Below are 26,955 nucleotides of genomic sequence, written 5' to 3' on the forward strand. Positions count from 1 at the left end.
GGTGACTCAACCACTTTCCTGAGCAGCCTGTTCCAATGCCCAAGAACCCTTTCTGCAAATGAGTTTTTCCTAATATCCAATCTAAATCTCCCTTGGTGCAACTTGAGGCCATTTCCTCTCGTTGTATCACTTGCTACTTGAGAGAAGAGACCAACACCCTCCACGCTACAACCTCCTTTCAGGTAGTTGTAGCCAGCGATAAGGTCTCCCTTCAGCCTCCTTTTCTCCAGCATAAACAGCTCCAGTTCCCTCAGCTGCTCCTCATCAGACTTTATGCTCCAGACCCTCCACCAACTTTGTTGCTGTTCTTCGCACTCTCTGCAGCACCTCAAGGTCTTTCTGGTAATGAGGGGCCCAAAACTGAACACAGGATTTGAGGTGTGGCCTCACCAGTGCCCAGTATAGTGGGATGATCCCTTCCCTAGTCCTGCTGGCCACACTGTTTCTGATACAAGCCAGGATGTTATTGACCATCTTGGCCACCTGGGCACACTGCTGGCTCATATTCAGCTGGCTTTTGACCAAAACACGTTGTGACATAATGTGACTGTGATAAAAGGACAATCTTCACCATGTCTGAAAACTGGTTATTTACTGAATATGTTAATTTTTTGTTTAGGTAATTAAAGCCTTCAAATCTTTTCTAGGAAAATTTCATCATTATTTGTTGGATACAAGCCAAAGGGAGATCTCAGTGGGACTACTTAAGCATAAAGAAGCCTGTTGTTCAGCATTAGAGCTTTGCATTTGCTACAAAAAAAATGAACTTTCAAAGCTAAGAAAAAAATAAAACACAGGTGCATGTGCGACTGAGACTGAACTATTTAAGGGGCAAAAATTAAATAGACAGTAAACAACCAGTCAGCAAGAAATTGATACCACTGGAAAATCACTGGAAAGTGAATTTTCATGCTAGGGAGAAATACTCCAGACAACTGAAACAGGAAAGACAGATAAATAACTAAGACAGAAGGGAGTAAAGACCCTCATGCCTCTGAAGAGCTGAGCATAATCCCAAGTCACTGTGAAAGTCAGCACAGGTTGTAGTGGATCGTGTTATCCCCAAGAGGACACTGGCAACTGGCATGTAGAACGGTGCATGTTCCCTTCAGGAAATGCATTGGGAGTTTCGCTTGTTTGCCTTTATGCATCACTTTCTTTGAAAACAATATATCTATTAAGGTATTTCTCCTATTAGTCTACATTTTTTCCAGTGCAAGACTAGTCTAAGAGCACCACTGAGCATGGGGAGTGAGCATCTTTAGCAGTACAGCTTACAGTAACCAAGATTAGATTTTTTTTTTTCCCTCTGGTTAAGGAAATACAGATCATAGTAACAAGGATAGAAAGAGAATGCCAAAATGGTGAATACAGAAATAGAACAAGCTAGTATTTCAAACTGACATGAGAGTATTAAAAATAACAGAGAGAAAAAAAGAAATGAGAGGAAACTGTCTCTTCTGACCCGGTCATTTCAAATAGCCGTTTTATAGAAACAGACTGCAGAAAGGATAACAGGTTTAATCCCAGATCTTGCACTATGAGTCCTTGCACTACCTTGCCATGTGAATACTTCTCTTTCTTGGAAATTTTCAAAACCCATGTAGTAAAGGAAGCTTTAATGGAAAATTACACTGAAAATCACCTGACTATTCTTATAGAAGCTGTGTGGGTTATGTTCTCATGCATTTTTCATAACTGCAAAACAGCTTGTGAATGTCACACTTAACTGGCACACTCCTGAGCCTAAGTTTTAAATAGCTTCTTTTTTTTTTTTTTCTGAAACTGCCGGATATTAAACTTCAATATAAACCTATCCTCTAAGGGAAAATACTATGTTCACAGTATCACTGTAAATTATTGAAAATCAAAACTGAAGATCTGTTTTGTTATATGCCTCCAAAGAAATAAATTCATTACTAGAAAAACTTGAAAGTAAAACATAGGCCAAGAGGCTTAACTGAGATTAAATCACAAGAATGGAAGATATTGGGGTTTTTTAACCAATGTATATTTTGTCTTCTTTGACACAACAGTAAAGTTTCTTTTACAAAACCATTCACATGTTTCACAGTAATTAGCTCCCATTCTTAAGGTTTTATCCTATGTACAATAACAGGTCAGTTTGATCACACTTTTTTCTTTCTGTTTTAAACCTTGCAAGTTGGACTGTTTTCTAGGGCAATGTTCAAGGGAAACAAAGATGTTCAACAATCAACAACTGAGTATTAATCCGAGCTGTACCACTGTTTGATACTGTCCTGTTGCTGGCATCTTTCTAACCTTATAACATGCAGCCCTAAATTAAGAACAACCTGAGCAAGAGCAACCATAGAGCTCTTTGTTAAAGGGCTGGGTGCCGTGTTTATAGCTGTCCACTTGTTCTCCAGGCTATTAAAGCACAGGAACTGGACCAACTGTCACAGTATATCTCCAGGTTAATGACTATTAAAGCTACCCTTGTGCCAGAACAGAAAAATCCACTCTCTGCATTGAACTCTGAAATGATCTTGCCTCAGTAAAAAGTATCAACCAGGAAAGATGCAGTTACCTTAGTAATTAACAGGTTCCTAAAACTGGGGAAGGTTGCATACACCTGAAGAGGAAGACAGGCGAGAACAGCACACCAAGCATTTAGGCTGACAGAAATGATGCCTACCTTTTAGACAAAAATCTGACTTTAGTGTCTGCTTTAAAATTAGATTTCTTATGCAACTGATTTACGTGTTAATAGGATCAGTTCATGCAGGACTGAAAATTAATAGAGGTTACAGAAACAGAGGAGAAGCTGCTCTCCCCAAAAGAGGCCAGAAACAATGCAGTAATCTATCACTTATTGAATAATTTTTATCTGAATGTTTACATTTATTTAATATTACGTTTAGGTGAGTTAGTAGAAGATTAGTGTTTTGCTGCATTTAGTTTTTGAAAAGTAACCAAAAGGTAATACATACACCTTAGCCATGGATCTTAAGTCATTCAAAGAGAACAAACTGATATGTATTACTAAGTAACTAAACCTTGACCAGATAGCTAGCTTATAACACTTTCAATATTCTATTTACATACTGTGCAAAACTACTATTTTAGTGTATAAATATGTACACTGAATACAAAAGAACTTCACCTTGCACTGGAGAAAAATAAATAAGGCCACATGCCTAAAGGGCACGGATCTCAAATAAAACTTTCATAGGATTAGAGGCAAACCTCCTGCCAAAGTCAGTGTTATTTTGGGAAGACTGAGATGTGTTTGTTTTTAAGCTGTGGGGGTTTGGTTTGGGTGTTTTTTTTTGTTTGGGTTTGTCTGGTTGTTTTTTGGGGGGTGTGTTTGTTTGTTTTGTGTTTTGATTTGGGGTTTTGGGGTTTTTTTTGGTCCAGTTTATTTCGTAGCTTTGACATTTCTTCAGTTAGGGAGAAAAGAAAAGCAAGTTTCTTCCCCTGAAAAGCAAAAGACTCAGCAAAAGATTTTTATGAAGATAAACACAGATAGACAAGTACACACATCTATAGCTATGGGTATATAATACATATACACATATATATATTGTGTTGGGCTGGATCAAAGGTTTGCCAAGCGAAGTTCACTTCTTCTAACAGTGGCTGACAGGTGATACACAGGAAGGCAAACACCTCCTTCACTACCTCCAAGGTCAATATTATCCATTATTCTGATGTGATAAAAGGATAAGCTTGTTCTGCTGGAAATTTCATTCCAGAACAATGGCAGTTTCAACCAGCTTAAACAGTTTGGAAATCACACTCATAGATGTTTTATTATGTTGAAAAGAAAGGGGGAAGAAAATGCAATGCAATGTGACTGTTTTACATAAAGAGTATGTAAATGTCAGGTGGAAAGACTATAAGTGTAAAAATTGTCTTGTAAGAACAAAAAAATAGCATGCTAACTTCTGTCTGTATGCTACTGCACTAATTAACGACACAGGACTTCTACCAGGTTGCAACGAGGTGTAACATTAACTGCAGAAAATTACTTCATGTTCCAGAGCAAATTTTTTATTTTCCAAGTGACGATCTGTGGCAGAGACAAAGATTTCCAGCTTCCCCAAACCTGTGTGTGTGCCATCTTTCCCATCACAAAGTGTAGAGCATTTAGAAGGTACCGAAAACACAAAATGGGTAACATGCCACCTGTGGAGTATTATTTCATAATCTTCACCAAACATTGAAGCTGATATCTGTCAGAGAGCTAATGAGGCTTCTGAGACTAATCAAAACAGAACCTAATGCTCCAAGACATCATGAATGAGGTCTTTCAGGTTGCATCTTGAAAAGTGTTATTTCTGAGATAGATAAAGGACTTTCACCTGAGCAGAAGCAGTGATATGGAAACTGCAAGCCTCATCCACGTACCTGGGACATCACTTCCCCACCTGATGGCTACAGAGGACTTAAACAATGAAAGGGAGGAGACTGAACAGAAGCGTATTTCTAATTCAGTTCCTCTAGTAATCAAGTGTAGAAAGTACAAACTGAAGGTAGCATACATCTATTAGAGTAGCTTTGAAAAAAAGGTTATAGAAAGCAGAGTCAAAACTGAAACACAACTACACAACTGTAGCTAGTACAACCCAGAGGGCATAGCATGCTCAAGAACATTTACAGAAACTGAAATGTCCATTCAGACTGGTATCATGTATATAGCAGAAGAATTTCCAGATAATCAAGTTATAGCTCAATAAGGGAGAATATGTAGCAGTCCTCTGACATGGAAGAAAAATAATAATCAGAAGAGGAAGCAGGAAAGGCATCTGCTACACAACATCAGGACTAGAAAAAATGAAACTCAAAACCCTTTGTCAATTCAAGTGTAATTCAAAACCAGAGAATGACAAATTCCTGCAACTAACCACACAGGCATATGCTCAGTGCACCAGAACACCTCCTGCCTGAGGCAACGGATTTGGGCTCTGGGCATCTGAACTTAGGTCCAGGCAGGACCATGAGTGACCTGCAATCAGCAGAGGGCTAACACCAGCTTTTGCTGGCAGGTTCTGCTCTTCCTTATTCATTGACATGAACATGTGTAATAATCATAAATTATTCCTTGCCAGATGTTCTTCAGAGGACTCTTTGTGGGGAAGGGTCAAAAACTGACTAACAATGCCTTGAAGCAGAAGGAAGAAGTGAGTTGACTGAATAGACCTATAAAAATCAGGGAGAATTATGGGAAGTTAAGAAATCAGAATTGTGTTTCAGGAAATTCCTATGCATCTGCTTTATTTAACACATGAGAAAACCCTAGCAAGTCTGTGTGAGTCAGCATAGGAAAACATTAGCTAAAGTGTATGTTCTTATAAATAATAGCTCAGGCTCCAACCAGCAGCATACTGGTAGAGGAAGCATTAAATCTACATGAGAAAATACTGGGATCACAGGAGATTGCACAGATCAGTAGAGTACCAGGTCTCTGGAAAAGAACAAGATGCCAATAACACAGTTTCAAAAAAAAAGTCTGTTTCAAATTTCAGGAAATAAAGCAAATAAAAAACTTCAGTTTTAACAGAAAAGAAGTACATAAAGCATTAACAGAAATCAGTAATAGTTTCTAGGAGGAACAAGATAAAAAGAGCAAAGATAGGGAGTGAGTTAATACAGCAAAAAACTTATGGAAGGACTTAAGGTAATTTAAATTGACAGTTATGGTGCCAAACGATAATCAGGCATCACACACAAATAAACATGGTGCAAACTGCTCCATCCATCCTTAACAAGTGTAAAAGTTTTATGGTAAGAACTCCTTGTTACGGGCTCATCTGGAACACACTGGAGACATCTTTGGCAGCAGCTATACAATGCCAGGCAATGATGAGAAAGCAAATTTGTTTTTGCTATGGGTGGTTACACTTTAAAATGTAACCTTTTCTAAAAAGGACAGTCCCCCGGAGGCATGACATCTTATCTGTTAAATTCACATGGGTTAAACAAAGCTCATCTATAGAAAATGAATTTCTGTCATTTTTTCTTAGAAGCTTGACAGGATTGAGTCAAAATTCTGTAGGGAGGACAGAAGATGTTCAGAAGATAAAGCAAAACAAAACAAAAAAAGAAAGAAAATTAAAAAGGCAATCAACCTTTTAAATTATTTCATGCCAACTAAGATTCAAAGTGTTACATCCATTCTGCTTAGATCTATAGTCTTCAACTCAAAGGTCACATTTATTATGGATTTTTCTTGCCAAAGCATAACAGAAATAGTTTTTCAATAATTTTGAAAGTCTTTGGGGGAAATCTGTTCTGGGCATTATTCATGAAAGGTATGACATTTTATTTATCTGGTTTCTTTCAAAATACTTGAGAATAAAACAACAATGATGATGTATTGTCAAGCCCTTCTCAGTCGTTTCTCTCCCTTCTCTCTTTTACACACACACACACACACACACACACACACAGCTTCTGACATGGAAATAAATGTCAGTTTTACTACTTGATTTTAAAAACAGAATTTTAAATATAAACAAACTTTGTCAGATCTGATATGTTTCTCTAAAACCTAAATCTAAAAGTCAAAAAGACAATTCATGTGGTTTCCTAAACTTCACGGGAAATAATTCCTCTTCATAAATAAGCAATCCTCTGCAAAATTTGCAACATAAACATTATAGCAACTCTAATGCCATATCAGGATCAGGAGGGGAAAATGCTTGGAAATCCCATAAGACACCCTAGATAGTATCTGAAAGGAATTTTAAAATACTTTTTTTTTTTTCAAGTTCTGTTTTTATATTCTATTTCATATATAATACTACAAATATTTATGGGAAACATCTTAAATAGCAGCCACAAGGTTTTGGTTTGTTTCCAAGGAACCAATTCCTTCTTAAGAAAGAAAACCTTTCTCTGGTGTTATTAATTCCACCACATGCAGGTGTCAGAACTGCGCACTTACAGAGCTGGGGCTGGAGTGCCGCCTGACTTTAGGTGATTCCTTCCCTGCAGATGAAGTTTTGAAGTTAATGCAAGCGTTGTTCTCCGAATGAACCCTCTTGACTTGATTAGCTGGTTTCTCAAATGGATCAAAACTACTCTGCGTCCTCTGAACCCGGACTTTTTTATCTTCAGGAATTGTATCCAGAGGTTTGATCACTGAATCCATCCCCTGGCAGTTCCGTGTAGACATCTTTGTGACACATATCTGAAAGGAAAAAAAACAGCATTCATTGACTATAACAGGCTTAAAGTCTGTGTCGATCCATATATCAACCAGCATAAAAAAAGGCAGTGGACTTCATAAGCATTTATTTTCTATTTCTACATTAAAATTGCAAACACCACATGCATTTTACATGGGCATGCACTTTACATAGGGGAAACATACCACAATCATAACCAATCATAACAATAAAAAGCCTATCTTTGTATAGTGTACTCAAAGATCCTGAAAAAGACAGAAGAGCAACATAGATAAAATTCATACATTTGTGTTTTCTTATACAATGCATTCTTGTCAACAATATCACTTCACTACTTTTTCCAATCTAGCCACCGGTATCCACAAGCAGTATTGACTTCCATTTGTTTAAAATTGAATGAGACTTAGCTTAAATAAATGATGGTAGCCTGTGTGTGCATTTCGATGTTGGTCTGCCAAAGATCTAATACCAATATATTATTTTATTTTTAAATAATGCTTATACAGTGTTGTTATTATTATTTTCACCATATGTCTCAGGAAATCAAATCAGTAAATCAATTCCCAGGCTGTGAAACGTGAGACTGCAGCTTAATGGCACACTAAAGTAGAGAAGTTCAATTCTTTGTTACTGTGAAGTATGACTCTGCCAGCCCCGAAGACTGCAGTTTGCTGCTTGAGATACCAAAATATGTTATTGCTAGTTCAAAAGAACTAAATGAGCAGAACAGCAAACTTAGATACTCCAGTCATGTACATTTATGGTTTAAAATTTAATACACTTCAACATGTAAGACCTTTTTTGAAATCACACAGTTGGTGGGGGCGTTGTATTTGAGGCCTCAGCTTCTCTTGTCACCCAAAAGACAACTTTTACTTGGGAAGAAAATAAATAATTTTAGCTTTCAAGCAACAGGGAAAAGCTACAAAGTGTGATGCAAGCAGACCCAAGAGGCTCCTTAAATCATAAGGCAAATCAAAAGAATCTACAATGTACTTTTTCCAATATATTTGCCAGTATTTAAGGATAGATGGTGTTAATTTGCTGTCAACCATACTGTTCACATACAGACAATTTTAAAAGTCTAATGTTCCATTCAAGCACTTACAATCTAACCATTTTTGAAAACTTGTTGTCATAAAATAGTTAACATGAAAAAAGAAATATTTACCATTACACATAACTCAAAGTATCTCCAATACAAACTTTTCCAATAAATTATTCTTTGCCATTACCCTTGAGGAATTCTTTGCCTTGAAAGCCATGTTATTTCAATTGTTTATAGAAATATCAGGTGGCTATACCTTGTGTTTTCGATATTTTGTGGGTTTGATGATCCACTGTAACAGCAGATCAAAGATTTCTTTTGTACATTAAAAATGTAAAGTACACTTCCTGCACAGTGCCATCTGGGCAAACGATCACACACCAGGTCAATTCTAATGAAGGACACTACTAGCATTACAAACCAGGCTTTACAAAGGTTCACATTTCTTCTCATTAAAGTGGCTCTCAAGACTAAAACTTAACCAAGGTTTAACTGAGAAAAGGAATAGCCCCCCTTCATAACAAATGATAATTCCCTCTCAGGCCAAAATTAAGGCAATTATGTAATTTGGTCTATTACTTCAGAGAGAAAAGATATATTACTTCAGAGAGAAAAGATAAAGAGCTGCTGCACAAAGAATATTTAATTAGCCTTCTTGTAGAACTAATTGGCTTCTTTTCCCTTAAACAACTTACATGCACAGACATGCACCCACATACTTCCCACTGTCCTCTCCAGATCCGTGTTCTTGCTACCAACAAAGATGTTTTAACATAATGTAAACTGAAATTACTATTAAAATAGCAGTGCTTTCATTTTGCTTAATCAACATGGTTGCAAATAAATCAGCGTTTCTCAGCCTATGAAATCCTATGATCTAGAAAACAAGGGCAGGAGATAGGGACAAAAAGTTCAAAAGCTGTATTTGCTTGGCTTTCAAATTACCAAAGGCTACCTGTGACAGCTTAAAATGTTCAGAATCCACTGCTACAAACATACGATAGATAATGATTCCATGAGTGCTGCTTCTAGTTTCTTTTTCCACAGGAAAAATCTCCATGCCTTGCTCTAATGTAGGCTGAGAAAGCATTAAATTAAAAAAAAAAGGGGGGGGCAGGGGGGCAAGACATCTGTTCCTATTGATCATCTCTACTGGAAGCAGTACTAGTTCAGAATGAGACATTGAAGGGAGACTACTTCATCGTCAGATAACTTGACCAAATCTGGAGTAGGGTAAAATCCCCACAATCATCTTCTAATAGCCAGCTTCAACCTTGCAAAGACTAAAACCAAGCCGTATACCAACCAGCCCCCCGCTCAGAAGTCAAACACCGCGCTGGCGGCACAGGCTGAACACCATTGGCACCAGTGGAAAAGACTAAAGATTGCAGAGAAGCACAAAAGCAAGGAGACTCCCCACACTCCTCTGGCCACTCTGCAACCACAGCGCTTCCGCCTGTGCTGGCATGAGCTGTCATTCATCACTTCCCTCTCACCTCCATTGATAGCTCCCTCACAGTAATAAAACATTCTCTCCAAGCAACTGCTGACCACAGCGCACTGTGAAGCCAACAGAGCTGAGTTTATGCTGTTGTTGAAGGGTACACATTTCCAATTCGTCTACTCTGCCTATAAAAATCTGAAGAGAAACGATATTTTAGCGGTTGTTTTTCTGCCATTGATTGGCCAACTCCAACTTGACACTCAAACTCTGCTCGGTGAACTCTGAAAGGAGCAGGTCTAAAATGTCAGTCATGACCGCTGGTTGTAACTTCAAAATTACACAGCTAATTTCAGGTAATTTCAGGTTTCCCTCCATCAGCAAGAGCTCAGCTACCCATAGCCTTGCTTTGCCCCGGGCCGTGGGTGCCCTGACCTGCCACTCCTGTGCTCCAGCTAATGGCAGGACTTTATAGTGACTCATCATGTAAAAAAGCAACAGTGTACTGAGCAAGACTGATGCATAACATATTTTGGAGATTTTCCTGCACATACAAATTATGTCAGATCTCACCAGCATGACCAGATCACATTTTGGGAACAGTATAGGTTTGAACTTTCCTATTACACTAATTCAGCCTTTGAAGTATCATTTTTCTCTTGTACTGCATAACAAATGATTCTTATAAATTTCAGTGTCTCAAATGATATATACAAATACTTAGCACCAGAAGCTCTTAGACCAGTAAACCACTGTCTACCACCTGCCAATTCCTTGCTGGTAGTCAAGAGAAGCCTAACCTATCCTCTTACTTACAGCTTTCTTTTTCCCTAAGAGAGTAAGTACCCTTTTCCAGCTAAAGCATAGTATTTGTTACAAAGGACACAGGTTCATCTTAAGCCTCTTTTAGATGAGCCCGTGTGATTCTCTGCGCTAGTCAGAATTTTCCTCTGCATCCATTTTGCTATCTCTAAGACAGGACCTTTCTTTTTACCCCATTTCATCTGTTTATCTGCATAAGACACAGGTTCTTCAGAGTGTGGACTATTCTTTTACTAACCCTACACACACAGAACTACTCTTGTGTGTACTCCAATAAAGATGACAATCCAGAAAGTAGTGGAAATTATCTCTTGCCAGTGCAGCCTCAAAACTGCATTATTTTGTTGAATATCTGCATTAGCTACAGTTACCAAAAAAAAAAAACCAACCACCCAAGAGTAAGAGCCTTGCCCTTGCTCTATTAACCTATGTAATGCTGTACTTAAAACAGTGGAGCCCAGACACTCATTGAGATGCTGTAAATGTCACCACAGCCTAAAACCAGTGCTACATGAAGATGTGATCAATGGCATCTTAACTATTACAAGAACTTATCTCAAACAAATATAGAGACAATACAGGTGACATCGTGGTTTGTCATATACAAGATGACAAGTATGTTTTATAAAATGCAATCAAGAGAAAGAAGAGGCAAGAATTTTTTAGTATCAATGCGATATACATTTAAAGAAACTTCTGTCTATCAAACAGCATAAGCCCTTAAGCAGTTTTAATTACTGTTTCTTTAACAAAAGTCATCATACAAGTAAACACTAACGTTTGTCAACACTTTTAAGTGATTCTTTGCCCTTCTGGAGTTACCGCCATGATTTGGTATTAATACTTCTCCCACCACAAACAACATTCAAAGCGTAACTTTCAGAAGTATTAACTATTTCAGAAGCTATTCAGCTTTTAAAAGTGATGCAATGAAATCACAGTTATCACTTTCAGAAGAGGTATTTCTGCCAGCAAATCTCACAACTATGGGCAGCAGAGGAATTGGATCTTCATTTATGCTCTCTCTCTTCTTTACAGGAAACAGGATTTAAAAATAGGCCAATCAACACATTTAACAACTACAGATTATTACAAGTAGAACAGGTAACACGCCAAAAAACTGTCTCATGTAAGGATTGTTCAAGCAGATATTACCATCCTTTCAAACCTTATATCAGATAGTAAAGGCTCAAGGAACTGAATAACCGATTCACCACCTCTGACTCTGGGCACATTTGGTGGCCCCAGATATGGAAACTTGAGGGTACAGGTGCTTTATGCCACCTACAGTCCTGCCTAGCAGGAATCTCAACAGTGGTACCTTGGAGAAGCAGGCTGAAAAACAGATGTTGGCAAAAATGGCAACAGAGGGGCAGGAACAAGGGGTAGATGATAAATTAATATATATTTATGTATTTCCTACATGGAAAAAAGGTAAAACAATGCAATGGTAATGGTATGTACGGTATTCACACCGGAGAACTTCACATGTAGGACATTCATCCCCCAAGTGTCTGCTTTGGTTACGAGATGAAAGTCCCAGAAAACCTAAACTAGGCTCCAACACCCAACGTGCCTTTGGAAAGAATCTTGTCCTTCTCCACAGAGAACAGAGAGGTCCTACAGAAACTCGTTTTTTGTATTTAAAGTTACTGTTTGGAAAAGCACTTCCAAAGTAGCATTTGGAAATTGTCCAGGGACTTTGTGTCTTTGTGGGAAAGGATTTAATCTGAAAATAGCAATGACTGTTCCTACCCATCGAGGTAACTGTATTAGTAGTTGAGAGTTCCTGATCCCAGCCTTCAAGAAAAGATGTCTGTGAGCCCAGGGGTGATCCAAGAGAAGCACCTGTCTATGAAAATCCTGCCCGTTACATTTCTTACACAAGCGTCATTAATGTTAAATACACAGTTGTGTTTCTCCAAGTTGTTCCACGTTCTGCTGCTAAACAGCTAGGCCAATACATCAACTAGTCACCAGGGCAACCACTGGTATCTCACACATTCTTCACACCCCGATGACTGAAATAAACCCACTTTTAAAATTTCTCCACAATTATTTACTCAGTCTCAACTAAAAAGGTAAGACTAAAAGAAAGATGATGAGACAGAAGTAATTTTGCCACTTAAAACCTACAGCATAGTCACTGCAGTTGACTGAAGAGTTCTTCTCTACTTTTGAAAGAAATAGCAAAGGGACGCTTTACCTAGAAAATCAGAATATTCATGTCAATTCCAATATTCTTTGTGCTGTCACAGATTGTAGAAATGTAAAGCAAAATAAAAATTAGCCCCACAAATGTTGGTATAATTGGGTATTAAAAGTTATTTTAGTGTTGCTCTGTGGTTTTCTTTATTATAAAATAAAAAAGTGACTACCACATATCTGGAACATTAAAGAAAGGGCACTTCAAAAATCCTCTTCTTAGAACCACACAAAAGCATAGCATAGTTTGCAACTTTCTTAGTTGCTGATCAGAATCAGAAGACAGACAGACAACAAAACAGCTTTCACTGTCTTTTTTCTCCTCTTTCCCACTTGGTCTCACAGTCAGTTTGAGATGATCCCGAGGCTTCTCTAGGATAAACAACCATAGTCATCATTCCATCAGTAAGGATCACTGGGCTATAGTTTCTTTCTGCCCCCATCCTAACTTCACAGTACCTACCATAGCTCAAGATATAATGTCTGCAAATAGCCAAATTTCTCCCATAAAGACCAATGCTGAAGGTGAAAGACAAAAATCACAAGTGTGGTTTTGCTCCATGCATAATTTCCATAATAAGCCCCATTAAACAAAGAATAATCAGTATAAACACCAATGGACCCATTTCTAAAGAAAGATGTCTCTTTGAATTACCTTATATCACTTCAAGCAAAACTCCTTAATCTGCATTTGGGATTAATGTAAAAAAAAAAAAAAAAAAAAGGTTTATCAGATTTAGTTATTGTAGTTATTGTGATACAGTTTCAATGCAAGATTTTTTTTCACTTCATCACTGTCGGCAAAATTAAGTGGTTCCAAACAAACATGATTCTTAGACTTAAAGGTTGCTGGATTAATTCACTTCCTGTTTAAAGCAATATAGCATTTAAAGAGTGAGAGCGATCAGTTAAAACATGAAAGTAATTTCTAGTCCTTACAGTTCATGAATTTTAAAACCAGTCATGATTGTCCCTTGAATTAATCATCTGTTAGGGTGCTTAGTGAAAGACAGGCTGTACTATATCAATGGAATTTACTCATATGTATAAAGATATCTTCAAAAACAAATAAGAATCAACTTTGGCACGACAGACCAGACATCCTACCACAATGAAGAAAAAAAACTAAAGATGTTTATATAGTGTACAAACATACTACTCTGAAGCTCATCACATCTTTTAGGGAGATGCATTATATCTATTCTTTAATTCCTACATTTAACATCCTACAAATATTTACTTTGGTCATGCAGTATCTATGAGCTTACATAAAATATTAAAAAATTGCCATCCATCTACTATTTGCTATTGGTCATTGCCACTGTGTTCATCATGGGAAAAAGTGGTTGGTGGTTGGGTAAATATCATAACAAGCATCCAATATTCTTGTTGAAATATTAGAACAAAATATCTGAATTTCCCCAATTGTACCATTCCAAGAGAAGCAGTATGAAAGGATCTGACACAGAGAACCCAAGATCTAGCACCCACCAAGCAAAAATAAATAAATTACTGAGTGACCTGAGGCAAGTAAACCACTTAACCTCTCCACAATTCCATCTTTCTGTTCGTAATAATGATCTTGCCCCTATCACTAGCAGAAAGTGGGAGCACTAAGTAATTTTGTAAAGCACTTGGGTTTTTTAAAGTGAAATGTTATGAGGATATAGATTATAATTTGTAGAGCCAAAGCCCTCTGGAAGGTAGCACAGCAAACTCATTATTACAGAGAATAGGACTTAGCACTTGCATTTGGCTGACAGATGTACAAAGAAAAAATCATAAATAGCCAAGTGACTACGAACCCAACAGCTGAATTGCTGAAAGCATAAGGCCAGCATTCATTTTCACTGAAAAAAATCCTATCTGGATATGAGTTTTCATTATCTTTCATAAGCATGTTATTTTCTATCGTGCCTTGGTACCATGGCAATTGAGAACTACACAAGTCATCTGCAGATTCTGGCAGCACTGGAATTTGACATTTGCTACTTATAAAACACAGTTTGGGAATGTTCTGGAGTATTACAAGCAGCTTTGTTCAAAATAAAAATGCGACTGCCTGGAGAATGATTCTTTTTGGAGAACAAAGCAGTGAGACAGCTCTTTCTTTTTATAACCACAGGCCTTGTCCACTTCTTCTTGGCCCGGCTGGTAGCACTCTCCTGAGAAGACAGGGTCAGCAAATATTGCTGTGTCAACAAGCAGAAACACAAACAGGTCAAGAAGAGAGTTCAGTTGGTGAGAAAGCTACAATGCAGGAAAAGATCAAGGAAGAACGAGTGATGAGATAAGGGAGCGAATACAATTTTGAAAGGGGAAGTAGAGCATGTAATGCTGCACGACATCACCAGCGAGTTCATACCAGAACTACCAGTGCAATCAGGTCCAAATGTGAAAGACGTCCTTCAACACTCGCCCTTCCCTGTAATCACCAGCACCACCTCTTTGGTTTGAACGTTTGATGGGCACAGCTAAAAGATCCACAGAAGAGCTTAAGTAAGATAGAAAAGTATAGGAGAAAAACAAAGGACAAGAAATAGAGTAACAGTCACACAAGGAAGGGCGCAAGATGTGAGGAAAAAGATTATTGTAAAATAGGCTGTTATTTTTCTGTCCTGATGGCCCTAGCAACCTCCAGAGGTAACATGCTCAACTGTGCCCCAGAACTACAATTCGTATTCTTGGGTATTAGTTGTTCAGCTTTATTTTAGCACGGAGATTGCCAGAAAGGCTAGCTATGAACTAACAAATGCAACTGAAAACAGAGCTCAGAGACTGAAAATGGTATCTGGGAACAGGGTGTGCTATTTGCTGTACCCACCACAAACTTATCATACATCTCCCACAGCCCATCTCAAAGGCACTCTCCAAAAATGGCTGTTTTATTTCTGAAGTTGAAGCTGATGTTAAACCAACTGTCTATGTCATATGGAAGAAGGCAAATATAAAAAGGTCACTGAAGTGCCAGATGGAGGAATTTTTGAACTGGAAGCTCTGACATTAATTCTCTATGTTTTTCTGAAACACTGAATTCAATGAGCAGATTAAATGTCTGCTGAATTGTCAAGTGAGAAACAAGTCACTCTCACACAAAGGCCAACTGATGAGACCTGGAGTAGGAATCCCTGGATCATATAAATCTGAAAAGTTCAAACATCTCACTCAAGGAGAAATAAAGTTTTATACTGGAAGTTATTATGGGCAGTGCTCACACAACTCTTTTCCTCTCACCACCACTCCAACTGTACCAGACCTGCAAATATGTCACATATTTATTCTGCTAAATTAACACATAAGTATTAGAATAATTTCTGAATTAACCACAATCCTGGAGTTAGGAATTACTGCACATGATTGTATATCCCTTGGACATGAGAAGGTGGAGCTGAACATTTCTTTTTTTTTTTCTGTTCATAGCACAGCCTAACTCCAGAAAAGTGAGTTTTCAGTTCATTAAGGTAGATGTTCCTCTTCTTGCAGGAAAAAAAAAGTCTGATTTTGAAGAGAACCCAGATTAGATTTTAGGTCTATAAAAGCCCACATATGTCCTCAAAGTAAAACCCTGTTCTGTGATAACAGTCATCAGGAGGAGTCACCTAAGGACAGGGTCTCAGCTAAAGGTCGTGCAGAAGTCCTGACAGCCTGTAACGTACATCAAAAGAGACAGAAACTCAACAGAGCTGATCTAAAGGGGCGTTTTGGTCTATTTCTGTACTTATGCCCCAAAATACAATAACTGTGTTAGCTATAAAGCCTGGCAAATAAATTCTTCCTTTTACTTGCAAAATGCTCAGGTTTCCCTCAATGTAAGTGGCATGTAATAGGCTATTCAAGCTATTCCTGTAGTTCAAACCAGGCTACTGCTTCCATTAACCTGGTTCAAGAGTTACTGCATCCCAAAGTAGGTGGGTCATTCCTTCACTGAACCAAACAGGAGGGCAGAGGAGCAGACCAGCAGAGGTGTTGATGTGGGAGAGGCGGCTTCCAGCACCAGGCGCCAGCCAGCAACTCCTTGGTAACCAGCAAAGTGGTGGAGAAAGTGTCTATGCATAAACACCCTCCCATGAAATTGTGACAGGTGGTTTCTATACTCCTACTTAGTTACCCATTTGTATCTGTTGTCTGTCCTCCTCTGTAACCATATGAACAGCATTTAAAAATAAAGATTAAAAAAATATTTTCAATCCCTTTCCCATATCAGCCTCCTGCTCCAACAGATGGCTGCATGCACTAGTGCAAGTTCATACAGTTTTCTTTCCATAAGCACATTATTAGTAGTTCTGTATGAACATTAAATATTAAGTCTTTCTGAGTTTACAGGTTTATAATTTTATTCTATCCTCCAACACTCCCCTCAATCATGAAGTTATCTAAAGTATATCCATAAGTGCAGTAAGTCTTCCCACTGCAACGTTCAAGTGTGAGCAATCTTGAGAGACTTGACAGCAAAATGCCTATTCTTGCTAAATTCTGAGATGGTGTTGGTAAGGTTTTTTGAGAAAATAAATGGTAAACAACTCCATGACTTGAAAATAGGTTCTTCCTCGTTTCTTTAGGCTCCTTTGCCTATCCTGGCAAGTCTCTTGATTCTTTCACAGGCACCATCAAGCACTTCTGTTGCAAAATAAAAACTAGAGTTGTTCTTCTACAAGCAGGGACTACAACAGAAATACTGCTATTGGTCAGATCTGGTCATGCAACTGATTATATAAGACTAAAGCCCAACTACCCAACTCAGAAGTCAGCTAAATTCTATTTGGTGAGCCAGAAGTCAGATGAAAGTAATGAGACATGATGAGATAAAAACTTAATTTATAATTATAATGAACCAGAGAGTGTTTTTCAGACTGAAAAGTCAGACAAAGATAGTTTAACAACTCAAAACTGACCTTCATATATATGCTGAAAAGCACTTTTCTTATAAAAAGAAAAACGTAACAGGATGGGTTATACAATTGTCTTTGCAAAACATGCATTTTCGGGTGGAAAAGTCTTACAACCATTTTCTTTCAGGTATGACAACAACCTTCATTGCACTGAAGCTGCATGCTGTACCATCCTTTACAAATCAATGGTTGTCTCACATTCTCTTCAGCAGACTATTAAAAAGGGCTTCCCAAGAAATAATTCAAGCCTAGAATGGTAAACTAGGTTTGCACTTCTTCGTTCATTCAGGCCAATTCCTTAATAATAATAATAGCAATAACAATAATAACAACAACTTAATTCCCTTCCCTTTTTTTCTGCATTTGTTCTTTTTTCTTTCCTTCTCTTCCAAGGCTCCTTTTTTACTACCTATAGCAAAAGCTAGAATAAAAACTAGGTAATGAGAGTTCTTTATTTTATTCTGCTAATGCATTTTGAAGTTTCGTTCAACTACCAAGAAAGAAATCTCTTCTGCTCTTAGATGCTTCATCTCTGAGGTCAACAACCCTACAGTTTGAGAAATGCAGCTTTCAAGGCAGATCAATGCCACAAGGAAAGACAAGCTCTCTGAGCCTTTCTAGATCTGCTCTCTTACATATTATCTTCCAAACCACTGAATTTGAAAAGGTATCTTCTATCAAATCAGCACAGTATAAAGGTATAGACAGAAAAGGAGCTTCAACTTCATCATTATTCTCTTGTGCAAGTACTCTTCAGAGATTTGAATAACCTATATTACAACTTGGTTTCCCAGAAATCTTAATAACAGCCACGCACCTTTCTGCTATTGTTTTCTTTCATGAAGTCTGAGAGTTCGGGTGAGGATGACAAGTCCAGCTTCACAAACAATTGCATGAAGAGAGTCTTCATTTGTGTTTCAATCTCATTTACACCTGATTTCTTCTTTTAACTTGTTCTTTTTCTTTTTTTTCTCCTCAGATAAATGACCTGCCTACAGAATTCTACAAATGAAAAGTCTTAAAGAAATTTTCCAAATTTTCCAGAAGCTACTGCAGGTTTGTCAGAGTTGCAGTAGCACAATAACTTTCAAAGCAAAAAGGTGGATTAAAGCACCATGGAACTTGCCTCTCAGTACATAATGTGTCATGCTGGAAAAAAATAGCAGAATCCCTGCAGACATATCATGTCCTACAATTCAGAATTTTGTCAAGGGGTTGTAATGAAGATTATAGCATCTGAAGTTACTCAGAATATGAAGAACACTCCAATATATCTTTTCTTGCAAAGAGGTATAAAACTTAAAATGGAGAGGTTTCAAATTGATAGAAGAGCTCATCATAAGGAGGACAACTGTAATTTTATAAGAAGAATTCTTTGAACAGCATAAAAATAATACTCAATTGAAAAAAAAAAACAAAAACAACTAGGCATTTCAACGGAGAAGTGAAAAACCACTGCTGCTGCTTTGATGTGTTCAAGCATAAACATGTGCTGCAGTGGAGTTATGACTGTGCTCAGATCAATTCCAAAGAAAAAGTTATAACAGCACAGAACAGCCAAGCTTTCTGTAGTTGGTGGCAATCTGCACCTCCAAAGCTGTGAGTTCATCTTGAATAACTTTCAATGAACAACAAATCCCAGGAATCAAATGGGCTAAAAATCACACCTATCATTAAAGTCAGAACATCAGTGAGAAGTTCTCCAGTCTTAGAGCACATTAAGCTTCTCATGAAAATATTTCACAAAATTGAAACTGACTGCAAGTATTTTGTGTGGCTTTTCCTTCACGGCTGCCTCCCAACAGTATAATCACATTTCATAATTATATAATTTTATGCATCTGGACTACTTTGCCAAATATGGGGAATTTATCACTAATTTGAAAGTTATTGGTGATGGCTCCACTGCTTTCCCAGGCAACAGCAAAACCAACCACTCCCATCGTTAAGCTCTAGAACGTTTCAAGACAACTCCTCTGCACGACATTAAAATAACATTTGTATAGCCAATATTTATCAACAAAATCCATTTGTTCATTAAAAAATCCATTCTTTACAGGGAAGTCTGGGCAAGCATAATTTAGACATATTCTCTAGAGGTTTAAATACATTTTCTTTGCACTTACGCAAACATTTCATAAACTATGAGAGGATGTATTCAAATGTTCTAAGCCTATAGACTGAAAAGCATCAGAAATGAACTAAATGAAGCTGAGCTTTCACCGTGTCTTAACAGGTATTATGCTTTTTGTCTAGTGTTTTTATTCTCTCTCTGCTTACACGGCAACATTGGTTCCGGTAACTTGTATACAATTTAATATTAAATTATAAACATCCTATGTGGCAAAACTAAAATACAACTAACATGCATCTTAGAAAATTTCCAGGATAAAATCATAAATAATGCGTCAAAAGCTTGCTGATATGATGTTTGCTGAGATTACATTTATATAATGTCTAGCTGAAGTTTATCATAAATCTTTTACAATCAGAAGCTGCAATAGATCTCCTAGTCTGCAGGATGAGATAGCAAGTTCTACTGTAGCATTAACCTACGCAAATTCTAATAATGAATTCTAAAAATTTTTGTAAAACAAAACAAAAAACCCCGTCCACACTTTTCACACCATTTTTGACTAGCGTACCATCATAGAGTAAGACAATTAACAGATAAAACTTCCAGCTTCTGCATCATCTTTGAGCCAGTCCAGAACTGAGACCGTAACTTTAGAGAAAGACCATCCACCCAGGAATATGATAAACAGAAGAGCAAGATCACAATACTACTTCAGTTCACCAGCAGCAGAGGAAAGAGCCTGAAAGTTACTTTTACAGGGGCAAAATGATCTGTTTATGTTGTTGATTCAAAAATCTTATAACACAAAATCACCCCCCTGAATTCAACACTTAGCACTATGCTAAATCCAGAACTGTATCTATGCTTGCAGTAGGGAGTGGAATAGAAGATATCAATGAAAAATATGCCACACATGAAAGAGATGCATATAATAATAATTCTGACAATATACAAAAAACTTATCTCAAAGGCAAAAAGTAGTCACAGGAAGGTATTTACCAAACTATACCAAAACCCAGAAGACATCATGTACATAGAAGAAGCACTTCATGACTCATGGAGCTGCTCCTTCAATAAACTGTCCTGATGTTAGCATTATGATAGTAGGACTTAAAAAAATAAAGTTCTTAAGAGTCTGCTCCTTAACTAATCAACTTTCCATTCATGTACCTTGCTGACAGGGTATCAAAACACAAACCTAACCAAAGATGTTGGAAGCCAATCTGGACCTACCTAAGGGAACGCAAACTCAGAAAACAATATTTAACCTGCTCTTTCTGATTTAAGAACACCAACCACATTTTTCTTTAGTTCAGAAGTAGGCTTTGGAGTACCAGTATTTCATGGTCTCTCTGTTGTTTCAATTAATATTTGCCAGGATACTCGCCTTCATTCCAGCATGGTTTGTAAACTGTAGAAATCCTTGTATCAGTAACTGAAACATTTAGGAAAATTTTAACACTAGTATTACAAAACTCAATTTACAAACCACATATAGCACCACCTGACACCTGAATATTTTGCCAGGACTTGAAAGGGAAATAACTCCAACAAAGTTGTCTGGATCTGCTTGGCAGCTCCTGTGAGCTTCCAGGGGCACATCTACTCCCACATAGATAGAAAAGTCACCAAAGCTGACAGCCTGAAGCCTCAACCGACCCAGGCCAAGCATTTCCACAAGCTCTCACCCCAGCAAGTTCCTACAAACCACGCAGGTCAGGCCAGGACATGTCCAAACTGGTGTGAGGTGAAAGCTCGGTGGCAGCCAGCACGATGACGGCATTTCCCTTAAGGGACACCATCTCTTATCTCAGGCAGCTGGAGCCCAAGAGAGCTGCATGACCCACTCTCCCAGTGCCCAGCCAGCCACCCCTTGGCATGGACTGGGCACACTGGTGCTGAGTGAGGCCTGATCTCAGGCACTTTCACTGGTACTACCCATCTTCTTGCCTGGGGGTATCTGGGAGAAACAAGAACCACCTGCCTGAGGCAGAGTACCTGCTTGGAGCTCTGCTTTTTAAATAGCTCACCCAGGCTTACAGTGTGAGGGGAAAAATGTTAAAAACTCTGTGTGTATGTTTGGTGTTAGGGATTTTTTTTGTTTGGTTTTGTTTAAGATTTATTCTGCAAAATAACTTAAAAAGACACAGTTAGGTGACCCTTTTTGCTATAGGACCTCAAAGGCCAGCTAATCTCCTTGCACCAGGATGTGACACTGATGATTTTCAGCCTGCTCAACTCCAACTTTTTGAAGTCAGAGACACCAAGGAGACTATAGTAAACATTCACTCCTCAGGTAGGCTCTTATCTCCCACTGTGACAGGCGTCAGCCTCACTACAAAACTGATCCACACAGAGAAGACTCTCATCTTTACAGAGCATCCAGCACTAACCACCTATTATGCTATGTATTTCTTACATTCCCCATATGCATTCTTCACTTTTGGCCACATTTCCACTTTATATATTTTTTTTCCCCCATAGTTAATTTCAAATCTGTGTTTAACCAAATGTTACCATAGGGAATATTATTTACCAATAAAAAAATGTACAAAACAATATTGATTTCTTAAGCTCAGAAAACTAAAATGTGAGAACCCCAGACATAGTAGTAACACAGCGAACAGAGCTGATGGTTTTGCATTTAGGAAGAAAAAAAATACTTGGAGGAAGAAAGCTGGACAAAGCAACAACTTTAACATATATATACATACATGTATATATATATATGTATATGAAAAAATATCACTTAGAAATACTGTAATTTAAAATTTAATTTTAAAAAATCCCATGAACCTAAGAGTTTATGGACTTTCATTTCTTGTACAACATGAGAACAAACACAAATGATTGGATTACTTCTACGCATTAAACAATGGCAAATGCACTGAAGGTTTGCAATTTATTCATAGTTATAACAATATAAGCAAAGGAAAACTTCCATTAAATAAATGTTTGCAGGAGAAATAATGATTGTAATAGAAACATTCAAGGTTATTCTTGATTTAAAAAAAAAAAAATAAAGCATCTTTACTTTCTGAGATACAACTATGGAAATTAAGTTCTTATAAAGTGTGAAACAGCCCACTTCACAGCACTTGCATTGCAGTACATACAGTGTCACACATTTAGAAAACAATTTTTTAAAATAAGGAACTCCAGCAAAATAATAATGAAATGTTCAGAAAATAATTGAGATAGGACTGAACCTTCCCCCTTTAATCATAGTCAGTCACTAAGAAGAAAAAACCCTTAATTGGCAAGTACAGAAAAAGCAAGCATGAATTGCTGTCAAACTAGTTATTTGATCCCACATTGATATACCACTGATCTCTTCTTGCAGTATAATTCACATACTGCTTAAAGTATAAACATGCTCCTCTAGAAGCAAAACCCTCTGTTTTTGCGCTTAACTAGTAATAGCAAAAAACATACTTCAGCACTCTACCATAGCTACCACAGTTGGTTTCCTTTAAATGCTAGTGCATATGGTGAAATATTTTTTTTGTTCAGTTACACCGGATTTCTGTTGAGATTAATACATGCTTGATCTACAACTGAAGCACACTAGCTGTCAGTTAAGTAATCAAAAATAATTCAAATTATTCCATACAATGCCCACATTTTAATCTTTCTGTACTGTACTAATCATAACTGCTGCTTTTTTCCTCCTCTTTCCGTGAACACACTGCTGCCCTAAGCTTTCATACACTGAAATATTCCACTAAGATCCAAACCACTGCCAACACAATTCTACATAAGCACTCAAGAATGATTCCTTAAAATGACTACCTCATTTTTTATTTTATTAAATGAAGATATCATGCAAGAGAAATAAAATAATCCCAGAGGTTAACAAGGCAAAAAGATATTCTGATGTCCATGATAGAGCATGTATTTATAAAGGATCATTTTAATTTTACCTTCCACCACGAAGCAAATCTGTAACATATAAAGACATTTATTCAGATCTTGCAAGATGCACAGACTTGTTAGCAAGATGAAAAAGTGGCTGATCACGTCCTTCACTCACTCGTCCCAGAGGGCGTTCAGCCAAGCATACATCGGAAAAAATTGCCCATACTATTCTCTTAATACAATAATAAGTAAGGCTGCCGGAGAGAGAAATACCAAGCTGTACTGAGAAAAGCATCGCTTTTAAGCCTTCCCCTACCTTTTCCCTGGTATTTACAAGCCGCAGGCAGTGCTGCCGGGGAGTCTCACCAGGGTGGCTGCCGAGAGGTCTCATGTGGCGTCCCCAGCTTCCCACCGCCTCCCTCTGCCTGGATTTTAAGCATTCTCGAGAAAACCCACCCTGACATGCACAGAATGAATCCTGCTCAAGTTGGAAGCATGTGATAACTGGGTTTTGGTTTGAAACAGGAAACTCTAGCACGTAATTAATCCCAGAGATTTAAACAAGCCCCATCTTACCGTTTTGCTGTTGTCCAGATCAGGTTAGATTCACCTGCAACTCTTTGGCATCTCTCTAGCAATGTTAGTGTTTGCAGTCAGGCCGGGCTCATTCAGCAACTGAATTCACAACATCTTTCTGCACTAGCAAGCTGAAATGGTACGGCTGTACTACAGCTAAGAAAGGGGGAAATCTAAAGCAGAAAACAAAGAAATCCCTCAAGACAGGGTAGTCCCAGTGGAGCAAAATATAAAAGGTACAGATGAGCACCAAGGGTACAATATTTCTCTGTCTGAATTTCACCAGCAATACCATGCTCTTTCTAAAAAGATTTTTTTTTTTTTTAATATATGATGGACTTGCCTGTGGAGTTCCCAGAAAGGCAGACTATCCAGGCTCTGCAGCAGCATTGCAGCCAAAGTAACCATGCATATGCTATCTAGGCAATTTAAAGCAATCTTTTGGAAAATGTATTGATTTACAATGTAACATTGCCTCAACCCAGTACAGAACTGTGGCCAAAACAGTTAATGACTATTTCATAGGAATTAAAGGAAAAAACTCAACATTCAATCAAAAGGATGCAAGTAATCATCTCCAACTCAATTACATCCCAGAACTGAAGGAAATCAGTAAGTTCTGGAGTGACAAATGATATTAAAGCCATAATCTAAGGGCATCTGGAAATAGCATTATGAATGCCACTGTCCACTTTTACAGCAACAATAAACACAAAAAAGCATTTTAAAATTTACTGAGCCAAAATATGCCCTCTGAAGTTAATTCTAGCATCGTAAGGATGAAACATAGTATTTAATTTATGAACATACTAAATATGCAAAGCTGTGAGTAAGCGACAGACACCTACTCTGTGCTGGGAAGCCACTGCTCAGCCCAAGCGAGTTCAGGTCTAATATGAGGGAAGAGAGGGCAGCAGGAGCAGACCCTCCAGGAGGGCTTCTCCAAAAGGGAGGCAGCAAATCATCTCCATCTCCTACTCCTACAGCAGCCCCTGCTGGCCTGTGCTTCAGATGGCTCCTGGCTCCCCAGAACTCTCCTGGGGCTGGGGGAGCACTGGGCAGCTCAGCTGAGATGACATCCTGAAATATTTTTCTTTTTTACTTAACAGTGAGGTGCAATGGGACTAGCAGGTGAAACACAGCCCTGGCTCACACCCTGGGCAGCCCCAGTGACCCATGTCACAAGATCAACAGAAAAAGGCTCCCCCATAGAGTCCCACTTTGAAGAAAGCAGGGTGTGCTTGAACTCCACACATTTGCTCAAGTCTCACCACAGCCACCAAGTCTTAAACACATGCTTAAATACTTCTTGACCTGAGGCTCACAGCTGAATCTAGTATCAGTGGCTGCAGTGGCAATAAGACTTGAATGGCATGAACAAATTTCATGAGATGCTCCAAAAATTAAGTAACACTTGCTATTTTTTACCTTCATCTACTTCCCAACCTTATTCACAGAAGGATATTCCAGAAGACTACTCAGTTTCTTAGCTTGGTTTCCAAGCAGATAGAAGGCTTCACTTCTCCCAAAAATATGACTTCTGCTCCATAGGCCCAGATTTTCTTCTCAGGTATCTCAAGCATCATGGCCCAAAGAAAGCATGAAAAAAAAACTTCCAGTAGAAATGATGAGAAAATGCATTCAAAACATTTACATTTCTTGCCCTTATTCTGTCAACTTCAAATCTGCCTGAGGATGAGGGAGAACAGGACAGAAGGATCCTCAGGAAAAAAAAAAAAAAAAGCTGGTAAGAACCTACAAAGTGAATAAGTGAATATGTGCCACAAAGACAGGCATCACGTTAAAGGGAAGTAGTGGACAGCCATGGGGTAACAGAACACAAAAGGCAGCCAGAGAAACAGGGAACTGCATTCCAGAAGCAAGCAAGGTGTTGAGCCAAGGCACAGAGACCGAGAACAAGGCAAACAGCCTACAAAGTAACGGGACCTGACTCAAAGAAGCCAAATCCTTCCTTATTTTAAAGTTTATTACTTTCACTGAAGTAAAAAAATCTGAATTGACTGCATTAAAGCCCTTCTTGTTGCCTTTGACATCCCTCGAAAGATTCAATTCCAGTTGAGCTTTGGCTTCTTCAAATACATGGCAGATAAAACTAACACTACGGGAAATGTAGGCCCACTGATGAATGAGGTTGGTGCCCTGGTGACAGAAGATACAGAGAAGGCAGAGTTACTGAATGCCTTCTTTGTCTTTGTCTACACTGCCGGAGGCTGTGCTGAGGAGCCCTGTGCCGCTGAGGCCCCAGAGGAAGTCAGGACAATGGAGGAGTCTGCCGTGGTTGATGACGACTGGGTTAGGGAACAGTTAAGCAATCTGGATGTGCATACATGGATGGGTCCAGATGGGATGCACCTTCGGGTGCTGAGGGAGCTGGCTGAAGTCATTGCAAGGCCACTCTCCATCATCTTTGCTGAGTCATGGGAAACGGAAGAGGTGCCTGAGGACTGGAGGAAAGCAAATGCTACTCCAGTCTTCAAAAACAGCAAGAAGGAGGGCCCAGGTAACTATAGACTGGTCAGCCTCACCTTCATCACTGGAAAGGTGATGGAGCCCCTTAAAGGCTGGTACTGGGACCAGTACTATTCATTATATTCATTAGTGACTTGGATGAGGGAATAGAGTGTACCACCAGCAAGTTTGCTGATGACACCAAGCTGGAAGGAGTGGCTGACACGCCAGAAGGCTGTGCTGCCATCCAGCGAGACCTGGACAGGCTGGAGAGATGGATAGGGAAAAATTTATTGAGATATAACAAGGGCAAGTGTAGAGTCTTGCATCTGGGTGGGAACAACCCCAGGTTCCAGTATAAGTTGGGGAATGACCTGCTGGAGAGCAGTGGAGGGTAAAGGGACCTGGGGGTC

General features: G+C 38.5%; 1 protein-coding gene across 1 annotated transcript in view; it reads right to left on the reverse strand.

The window, feature by feature from the left end:
* CDK14 (cyclin dependent kinase 14) overlaps positions 1 to 26,955 on the reverse strand; it is a gene marked incomplete at both ends in the record, with an annotated part of 254,136 nt that overhangs the window by 165,326 nt on the left and 61,855 nt on the right. The window contains one exon of the mRNA XM_080339518.1: positions 6,914 to 7,159. Coding sequence (XP_080195644.1) covers positions 6,914 to 7,159 — 246 coding nt within the window. The remainder of the gene's footprint in view (positions 1 to 6,913; positions 7,160 to 26,955) is intronic.

Source organism: Nesoenas mayeri, assembly GCF_963082525.1.
Source record: "Nesoenas mayeri genome assembly, chromosome: 2".
NCBI classification, from domain to species: Eukaryota; Metazoa; Chordata; class Aves; order Columbiformes; family Columbidae; genus Nesoenas; species Nesoenas mayeri.